General features: G+C 33.1%; 2 protein-coding genes across 2 annotated transcripts; both read left to right on the plus strand.

The window, feature by feature from the left end:
* Positions 1–1,480: 1,480 nt before the first annotated feature.
* Positions 1,481–2,157, plus strand: Bm17391 (Uncharacterized protein; the record flags this gene model as incomplete). Its single annotated transcript, XM_043077184.1, has 2 exons — positions 1,481–1,546; positions 2,026–2,157. 2 exons carry the CDS (start codon positions 1,481–1,483, stop codon positions 2,155–2,157), a joined length of 198 nt encoding a protein of 65 aa, XP_042933118.1.
* Positions 2,158–4,269: 2,112 nt separating this feature from the next.
* Bm13970 (Uncharacterized protein) lies at positions 4,270–7,065 on the plus strand (the record flags this gene model as incomplete). Its single annotated transcript, XM_001900542.2, has 9 exons — positions 4,270–4,319; positions 4,501–4,681; positions 5,024–5,164; positions 5,356–5,500; positions 5,708–5,823; positions 5,909–6,007; positions 6,124–6,255; positions 6,655–6,761; positions 6,969–7,065. 9 exons carry the CDS (start codon positions 4,270–4,272, stop codon positions 7,063–7,065), a joined length of 1,068 nt encoding a protein of 355 aa, XP_001900577.1.
* Between the last annotated feature and the right edge of the window lie 3,825 nt (positions 7,066–10,890).

Here is a 10,890-nt window from a genome sequence, read left to right on the forward strand (position 1 = left end):
TCCGTGGTATTTAACATTAATATCGTTAGGTCTTTATTTTGAAATTTCAATCATTTTTTATGGAATGCAATTTTTTATTAACATCTTTTGATGATGTATAATAATAATGATAATAATAATAATAATAATAATAATAATAATAATAATAATAATAATAATACCAACAAATAACATTAACTATAAAATGCAAGCAGCATTTATAGAAATAATTCTCTGTAAACTGAAAAGAATAAATGTATTACGATCATTTCATTTGTGATCATAAAACGTTTTCGATCATCAGTCTTCGACTTTAAGCCTTCCAGTATTTTTAGTTTCTGGAAGTGGGTGGTCCTTTTAATATGCAATAGTTACAAATTCGAAAATTAAAGGATTGGGAAACCCTGAAGAAAATTAGATATAAAAGAAGAAAAGAAGGTGAAAAAATAGAAAAGTTCTCAGACTTCTTTTTATTTCCTAACTTATTTATCCGAAAGAGATATTATCAGGATGTTCCTTTGCATAAAATACAACTTTTTCTTTTTTTTAAATCAAAATGTTCTTCCAATAAAAAGAACTTCCATAACTTCCTACTTAATCAAAATTTATAGAGAATAATAGAAATTCTGGCAGATTATGCACTGCATGTTCTACCAGAAGGGCTTTTTAATTCACAAAGAAATGTCCCAATTAAGCAATTCACGTCTCTTAAGGCTGGTTGAGAAAATTTTCTGCAATTTCTTTGGTAATGCGGAAGTGAAAATAATAGAATTATGATGTAGGCATCATAATTCTATTATTGAGAGAATTTAGACAAATGTTGAGAGAGAATTTAGACAAAGATAAGCAGTTGATATAAGTGATAGTGTTACTTTTTTTTTTATCATAGCAACTTATTTAAATGTGTCCGAATATCATCTTTTGATAGATACTACCACATACTTTTTTTTCTTCATGACAAAGTTCCCGTTTCAAAAAAAGTTAGATCTATCAAAATATCGGAGTGAAGGTCTTTTACATACTATCATCAGCAATTGACTGAAATTTATTACCTTCTTCCAGTAAGTGTTGAAGTTTTGATAGAATTTAAAAAAAACTATTCACTATGATATATATTACTGCGAAAATTTTTATTCATATTCATTGAGGCATATTTAAAATTTCTTTCATAAAATGTTGAAAACATTCCATCAAAAAGCTTTTTCTCTTTGGTAAAAAATCTTCAAACCGACCGGAAAATGATTAGAAAATTTTCGAATTCTTGGTAGTAAGCAAAATATGTCTATATCACCGCTTAAATTAGCATTTTTTAGCCTTGACCTGATGCTCATGCTCTCTAAGAAGAAAATCAAAAAACGCATCAAGTCAGAGATTAATATCGAACAACGGAAAACAGCATTCTGCTGCACTGAATTTAATTTCTGTTCTGAGATAATTTCTTGTTTGATCGTGGAAAGTTGAAACAGTAAGGGTAAGTGACTTGGTTACTTTCGTTTTACCGATGCGTATTCTGACATTCATTTCAGTGCAGTGTTGGTTTGAAAAGGATGCTCTGCAATCGGTCAAAGTACTTTTCGACTAGGATCGAGAGATCAGAGGAGAAAGGAAGCACAATATAGTATGCTTGGCATTTCATAGTTTGCTCTTTCTGAACTGTAGTTAAGTATCAGTTTAAAAAAAAATGCCAGTAGTAACAGTATGTAGTAACAGACAGTATGTCACAAAAGTGGATGCAATATTTTAAATTGGATTATCGATTGATTCCTAATTTGAAAACACTTTCTGTAGAAGTGCTGTCGCTAATGTAAAACCTAAAACTACAATTACGATTAATTCGAAATAAAAGATGTTTCGAATGTTCAAACATTGCTTGAAGATCTGAGGACGAGTGATGGATGCATACAGTCACCATGCGATTTGCGCATGAAATTATATGAAAATATAGATGGGAAGTGAAGGGTGAGGAAAATGGATGAGTGACCTAGTTTCGGAGATTCGGTGACCACCAACAGCAACCATTTCTGGTCATCGGCCTAAAAATTTTAGATTGAGCGTCGAGCGAAAAAGAAAATGGTAGAAAGACATTGCCTGCTTTTCAATTTGCCCCTAGCTGATAAATTGTTCCAAAAGGGACAGAGAACGAACCTGAATAATTTCTGGATAAGTGGCATGTTTTAAATTTTATTAATTCATTCGATAATAAAAGCTCATTCCTAGTTGTTATTAATATAATATTAATAAAATATTAATAAAAACAAGCAAAGCACATGAGTTTTTTAAACCGATAGAAAGCTGAAAAATGATGAATTAAGTGAGAACTGGTCAATATTGATGATTAGCAAGTAACTTAAGTCATACGGAACAGGTTTTCCTTTCGTTCGGGCAACAAGTAGCATTTGGCCTTCAAATACATCTACCACACAACTACTATTATCAATCAGAGAAACTGACAAGCGATGATTTCTCCTCATCAAATACAGTCCTCGTTTTTACAAAAGTGACATGAAACAGACAGTAGAAGTGTAAAGAATTTCACTATTGATAGCCTTTGGGCAATTACACGCGAATCATACTCTATCAGTTGCTAAAGATTACTGTCATCAAATGATTACCCATATTTCTCTACAACAGTTATCCTGTTTCATCCGTAGAAAGAACAACGTTTTATTTATATTGCCAAAGTGTCACCTTAAGACACAATAATTTTTCAAATTAAGATACTCTATAAAGTGAGTCTTCTGCTGCAGAAACGTCTGAAACCTTCGAAATGTTCAAAGTCAACTATCCTCTCTTTACCTGCAAATAAGGTTATCAATGTTTTCGTCTTTCTTCTTTATTAAATATTTCTTGTTGACGCAGAAAACTTTACCACCACTTTTATATTAAGCGTTCTTAAAGCACTAAATTAAAAGAAAAAAGAGAACGATTTCTCTTCGAGTTATTAATAAGGTATAATGTGCATTTTAGTCAGTAAATCACTAAATTATTCACTAAATAGTTTATAAGACCTTTCTGCACTTATTTTCTTGCTTACTCTGACTTTCTCAGGCACTAAAAAGCAAGTTACTAGCAATTTTGAAAATCGGTGTGAAATTTCATTTGTACTTTGGTATTCTTCCTGATACCATTTCATATCTCCACTGCTTTAAATTGAACTGCGTGATGACTGAGATTCCCCCTTCCACTTATCTTCCATTCTTAACGGTCAACCATTTACGAACTGATATATTTCAATGCTCATTTCGATATGAAGAATCACTGATATCAGTGAATATCGACCAATGGGCAGTAAGTACTATCCCCAGTTGCTGATCCTAAACGATAGCTTGCAAAACTTCGACTCCCGCATTTTGCTAAGCAAAGAGAAGAGATCTGATGACATGCATTTGACCACTATTGCCATCCCCTTCTCCACTCTTCTTCCACTTATTCCTTAAATTTTCGTTTTATTTTCAGGTTGCTGTTATTATTATTGTTGCATTATTTACCAATTAGTAAGAAGGTGTAGTTTATAAGTCACACATCTCTCGAAGAATGCTATCTTCCCTTTCTTCTCGTTTCTATCTTTTTCTGCAAATGACTGACTCATTATAAGTGAATGAATGTGTGATTGTACTGCAACGCAACGCAACGCACGCTTTACTTGCATTACTGCCATAGCACTATTTACATTATTTTTAGCATATATTTTGCACACGATAGCATTATTGGAGCACCATCTTCCATTCCAACAGCAGGAATCGAAACCGCCGCTGCAAACAACCTCATCATGTTATGTAGCAGACTGCAGGAGTAGAAGTGATCTTTGAACTAAGAGTAGTAGAGTTACCGATCTAATGTCGCCTGTCTCTACTCATCATTCGCCCTCGCTGTTTCTTCACGTTCTCTAACTCATTTATCCTGCAACTCTGCAAAAATTTTCATTTTCTACGCACACCACCCTCAGTGCTCTTTTTTTTGTATCGAAAAAAGTGGTAAATAGCCGTTGTACTGTAGGGCGACCTATGCCACCTTTGTTAACCTCTGACCCGGCAGACTCAACTGTCGTTCCATCCTGAATAAGAATGACATTGACTAGCAAACTTCAGCATTCAATTTGCTCAAATTTGTATTGCCCGACTAATATGGATACGTTCAGATTTGATTTGAGATTTGAGAGTTGGAGAATCTCTCGAGAACTGCTTTGTTCGTATTTTGTGGCTGGCCGATTAAGAGCGCTCATTGAATACTTCGTTATCTTCGAAGTTAGCAGGCGCAATTTTCCTCTTTGTGTTTCGTCGTAGCTGTAGTATGGGACCAAGAACACCAATCAAGGTGACTCTTGTCGGCTCAGGCAATTGGTTCGTTCATTTTCTCGTATTTTATTGGCAAAGGAATAAATTGACGGGGATTTTTGGAAAAAGATTCCGGTTCAACACAAAATTTGAAATTATAATAATTTGGTTGCTGTTTCAGTGTTTTAGGATTACTGAGCAAATATTGGAAAACAGTTTGAACTAATTTTGATTTTTCTTTGGTTAGGGGTTCAGCAATTTCGCTGATCGTTGGGAAAAATGTGCAGAAGTACAAAGATATGTTTGATCATCAAGTACGCATGTGGGTTTATGAAGAGATAATCAATGGGATGAAACTTACGGAAGTAATTAACACGCAACATGAAAATATCAAATATCTGCCAGGCAAAAAGCTGCCACCAAACGTGGTTCGTTATTTCGATTCTTGCATTTTTCTCTTTATTCAATGGTATCCTTCTCCTACATGCGAAGAGAGCATATGACCCATGACCTATAACAAAACAATATTATATAATATTATTAATAGTTTCTGCTAAGTTTTCTTTTCGCTGTGAAATGTGGTAATGCATTGATTTATAATTTGTCTATTTTCCAGCATAGTTCGATTCGTAAAACTTTGCCAATTGCATGTCTTTCATTTCAGATTTACCAAATATTATAAAAAAAATTTCATTTGGAATCGCTCTTTCATCAAATTTCTGCTGAAATTCATATGATATAAAAAAAGCAATTAATCAAACTAATTGTAGGTAGCTATACCGGACTTGCTGACAGCTTGCAAAGGCAGTGACATACTCATATTTGTAATCCCTCATCAGTTTGTGGAAAATGTTTGCATACAGTTGAAGGGTCACCTAAAAGAAGGCGCGCTTGTAGTTTCACTCATAAAGGTTCTATTCATCATTTGTAGACTTTGGTAAAGTTTTGTCAAATTGTTTGAATTTGCCGCTTAGTCAGAGATGTTAAAGATGATAATAGGAGCCGGCTGTTTTGGTTCAGAAATCCATTTCAATGCTTTCAGCTTGAGATTAAAATTTGTCATGTAAAATAACACGATTAAAATTAGCATTAGGTCTTTTAGGGCTTCATGATTCAGAAAAAGAAAGGTGGGATTCGTTTGGTTACTGAAGAGATTCGCGATTTGCTGGATGTTGATACAGCTGTTCTGATGGGTGCGAATTTGGCCACTGAAGTGGCAAATGAAGATTTTTGCGAGGCTACTATTGGTAGGTGCAGATTTGAGATAGCTGAAAGTATTGCTCGATGTTTTGTTTTTATAAATTTGCGAGATCAGATAAACCACGCTGTGGTATGTTTATATCCATATTCCTCTAGTTATCTTACACAAGGTGCACATGTCAACTGCTTTCTATTTTGAGATTATTTAACATGTTTAATAATTATTGTTCTCTTTGTTAAATCAGTAGTTGTAGGTTGTAAAGATCAGAAAGACAGATGGTCTATACTGCAGAAATTGTTTGATAGTGACAATTTCAAGATTGCTCTAACGGAAGATGCAAATACTGTCGAATTATGTGGTGGTCTCAAAGTTAGCAATTCTTGTTTTGCTTATAAAATGCATTCTAGTATGGAATTTGGAACTCTACTGTAGCATACTTTTCGGTTTGTTGCAGAATATTGTGGCATGTGCCGCAGGCTTTGCTGATGGCCTTGGTTATGGAAGTAATACAAAATCAGCTATTATCCGACTGGGTCTTATGGAAATTACCATCGTAATATTTTTATGAAGCTTAATCATTTCGTTTTCTCAGTTAATAGACTAAGTTAACGATTATGATGCGAGTGCACTTGATTGTCATGATCGCACAATAACCTTTGTGCATTTCAGTTTGTCGAACTGTTTTATCATGGCTCGAACATCCGGACATTTTTTGAAAGTTGTGGTGTAGCTGATCTTATAGCAACGTGTAGTGCTGGCAGAAACCGTAAAATATGCGAAGCATTCGTTAAAACGGGGAAAGTGAGTGAATTGAAAGTCAGATCCATTCGAATCATTTGTACTTAACTATTTGTTCCCTAATCTATTCGTTCCTCTGTAGTGTATTTGACAAAGAATGATCTCCTTTTTGGATGCCAAATCACATTTAGTTCCAAAAGTACGTTAAGCTTTATATTTCAAGGCATTAAAGGAAAAATGTATATATGATGAGGGCAGAGCGTCAAGACATTCAATAAACAGAATATCATCAAATATAGAATCTTCAAATTTGAATTGTTTTAGTTCATTGTCAGAATTTCTGTTTTTACTCTCTGATTTTCTCATCAGTTCTATGAATGAGAACAGGTAAGTTATGATTTTAGAGTAGAGGTTTGTTGAAGGCACTGAAGTTCAGTTTCGTTTTTATACTTGCTTTTTTAGTCAATTAAAGAATTGGAACAGGAGATGCTGAATGGACAAAGTGCTCAAGGTCCTTTGACAGCTGAAGAAGTTTATCTTATGTTGAAGAAGCACAACATGGTTTCAAGGTAACAATTCTTGAGTTAGTTTAATATTGATGCAACCTTATTCACAGAGAAACTTACAGAAGAGTTTTTTGAGAATTCTACTAATCTTGCTGTCAAGAAATTAATTCTAGAATGAGTCAGATAGTTAACTCTTAAGAACATGAAACTTGTGGTAATCCTCATCGTAGTTAATATTCGAAATGTTTATATCTATATAATTCTTTTCAGATTTCCATTGTTCTCAGCTGTGCACCAGATATGCCAAGGACATATTTCTCCAGATCATCTGGTAGCTCACCTTCGTGAATCCCAAAACTCGAATTGAGAAACCATCGGATTTTTAAAACATTTGTTTGTTGTCATAGTGGTTTGAGAAAAAACTAATCTCAGCGAATTCAGCTTTTCCATCCTCAGTTTTTATTTTCGATGCTTGTAATCTCATAGGAGCTCTACATTTCATTGATACGGTTCCTATCACTTATACCTACGTATTTGTACAGTCTCCAGAAATTATTTTAATAGTCTTATTACATTCTTTTAAATATTTCTTTCCTTTGATATTATAAAGTTATCCATTTTCATTGATGTTTCAAAACAAAAAAGTGTTTTCCGAATCTCCCCTTTTTTCAAGAGCTGTGTTTTTCATATCTTTCTTGAGTAAACCTAAGCACTAGCTTAATTCTTTTTTTTTATCTCGTTGTGGTTATGTCTCATAATTTCGAAGAAAAAATAGAAATAAAAGAAAAATGCTATAGCTTCTCTTGAAGCTTTATAGCTCCCACCTATCTAACAGTTTTTTGTTCTATGTAAATCGAAGCCAGTGCTAATTTTCATGCATGTAATAGAACCTTGGAGAGACAAGAGGTTTTATCTGGCATTTTTTTTTTTTTTTCAACCGTTTACTACGCTCCTTTTTCGACAGTTTTGAGGGAATTGAATGCTTTATTAATTGAAATGTACTATCGATATTGATTTATACTACCGATTTAAATTTTGATGAAAAGTTTTCATTTTTTGTTTAATCTAGCTTGTTTTTGTTTTTTGAAATAAAAGCCGACTACAAGAAAGTTGATACGGTTGCTTTGCAAACATCCAAACAGTTTTGGGACTAATTACGCTAATCTTCAGTGAATCGGATTTTGCATATCTTATTAGATAATAGAAGCTATAGGTTATTTCTTTGACTTTTATTTACCATGAATGATTATGTATATAAAATTGTTTCCCAGCTAAAATTTTGGATGCTTTTTGAACTTAGTGTTTGATTGAATACAACGATTGTTTCGCCATGTCATTTTAAATCTCATGACAATTTTCAAATGTCACCGTGACCTACTGCAATAAATTCAAAACCATAACTTGTTGGAAAGGAGTGACAATATGTAGGGATGTTGCTGATAGGTAATGGAAGCTCGAACGTATTATGTAGTGAAATATTTCTTATTTTTCAAAACTGATTTGTAAATGTGATTCATTCTTATTAAGTACTGTATTAAAAAATTTAACATCAACTGAAGAGATTAGCAGTAGCAGTACTACTTCAAATTCTGTGATATTGCATTTGTTAAGAAAAATAATGGAAATACAGAAAAGTTTACCTTACTCTATTTGGATGTACGAAAAGTAGTAGAGAAATTGTCTTAACTACTGCAATGTTGATGATATCGCTAAGATGCTGAAGCAACATTTGAAGTGAGCTAAATTATAAGCAGCACTTAGAAGTAAGATAAATCAAAATGACTTAAGGAAGGTGGGTCGGAGTTGACAAACTAAAACGTATTGCGATGTGTTAAATTTTTAATTTCAAATCTAATACTGAAGATTGATAAAAGGATAGTAGCATTAGTAAAAGTTGTGTTGTATACATAAAATAATTTTTATTGTACTTTTAGAAAGGGAGTGGCGAGTGGAAGATACTGAATGTTGGGAAAGTTATATGCACGTGCAATTGCAATCTGCGTGAGCAAGATTGGATGGTTATTTGTTAAACGAGGGGAGAAGCAAGATCTAAATTTGTGATAACCACTAAATTCGAATTTGCATCAATTGTTACGACTAAAAGTTTTCATTCAATTGAGTTGACAAATTATGATGAATTCATGCTCGAGTTGCAATCTTCTCGGCCTATTTACAATTAAGTTCATCTCATTTACTTATCCTTTATATAAATGTCTAACTTTTTCTTATTTCAACACTCACCATGACTTTCGTCAACTACCTTGCCTTGATTTTACTATCCAGAACCGCTCATTGACATCTGACAGTCGTACTGCTTTTTACTACCTTTCATCACCAATTCAGTAGTGATGGGCAATTTTAACAACACTTAATTTCTGTATAACAATTTGAAAAAACTTAATTCGGCCTTTCTTTTTATTCAACCATAATCTATCTGCTAATAACGTCAGTGCTAGCTGGTTACAGCATGCTTTAGTACACAAATAGACCATGCTGTGTTTTCAGTACTTGAATGTTTCGAGAAATTATAAAAGATACTCCACCTTAACTTCATACTTTTGCATAATATTTATAGTTTACTACGCCGGAAAGCAACGCTATTTGTAAATGAAAAAGTTTTTTCTACCAGAATTTCTGTTGGTGATAAGAGTAAGTTGTGTATGTACAAATGAGCTCGTAGTTTTAAATTGTAGTATTTTGTCTTTTTTTTCAATGGCCACGGAGAAATAGAATAAATTAAGTGGAGAACAGATGAACCGGTTCATTGATATGTTCGTTTGCGAAGACTAACAATTGCCTGCTCACACAATGAAGCGAAATTTTTGTGGAAAAGTCAAAATGATGGCAAGACATAACTGAGCTACGCTCACATGTCGTATGCCTAACGACTAATGATTTATGATTTTTGCTATGCCAGATAGGTATATTAATTACTAATTTTGGCTCCTATTCATCTTTCATCTATTTCTTTCTCCATAGTCTCTCCCATTTCCTCTACTACAACTACTTGTAAAGCTATTGCTACTACTAAAAAATGTCATTGAACGCAGTAAATTACTCCTTCTTAAAATTTTCAATTCTTGAATTTCTTCTAAACGATGAGTTAAATTATTAACAAAGCTGTATTGATACTATTTAATGTCGTCCTTTCATCAAATCCTGGATATGATATCGTAATATGTAACTTGCAACTTTTGAATAGTTATAAGTATGGTTGAGATGTGTTTTAAAGTGAAGCTTATTACTTTGTTAAGTCTACCTCCAGCAAATTCTTCTTATCCTTCCGAGAAATAGATATAAATTTAGCTGCGTTCGAAACGTAACGTTATTTTAGTAAATTCAAACTCATGGGAATAGAAAAATGAATGTAAACATGATTTTATGGAATGATTTCTTTTTAGTCGTAATCTACTAAACTTGCTGGTATTAAAATTACTGCACTTATTGTTTTATGTCCAATAAACGAATGCTAGTAGAAGATTGATATTTCATGTATCACTAAATCGAGAATAATATATAATTCCAAAGAATGTATTGACAAAATTCAGTTGTTCAACTATTCATTCTCCCTTATGTTACAATATCAGCATTATCTATTGTAGCCATATGAAAACATATGCTGCAAATGATAGTCTGAACAAAAAACAAAACGTCCACTAGCATAAATGAAGTGCACAAATTTAGACTCCCGACCGAATTCTAGAAACCTGTGAAGAGATCAATTTTGAATATCAATAAATTTCATTTTTGTTAAACTATCACCCTGATACGAAAAGGTGGACACACAGCTATCATGCACTACATCTCAACTCAAATCCTTCAATATTAATCTTTTGAAAAACTTTTCAACCATTAAAGAACAACTGGTAGGAAGAGGTGACTTCTCATTATGAATTCCATTCTAGATGTTTCGGGAATTTATTTGAGAATCCAAGCAGGAAATCTTGATGAAAGGAGTACAAAAAGAGTTTTGTGATCTGATTAAGGAGGTTCTATAGAGTACTTCAATTCGAATTTGGTAGTTCTGTGTGACCTGATTGTATTGCTAAGAAATCGCTTCAGTGTAGTAGTGAATATGTGTCATTTTCTGTAGAGAGATGTCATTCCATTAACTACTTCTAAACAATATCATAGTTTGAAACTTTTTAAATAAAACTGAAGCGGATTAATGAAAGGCAGCCAAGTTGTTGCA

The sequence above is a fragment of the Brugia malayi genome, assembly GCF_000002995.4.
Source record: "Brugia malayi strain FR3 genome assembly, contig: Bm_v4_Chr1_scaffold_001, whole genome shotgun sequence".
Taxonomy (NCBI): Eukaryota; Metazoa; Nematoda; class Chromadorea; order Rhabditida; family Onchocercidae; genus Brugia; species Brugia malayi.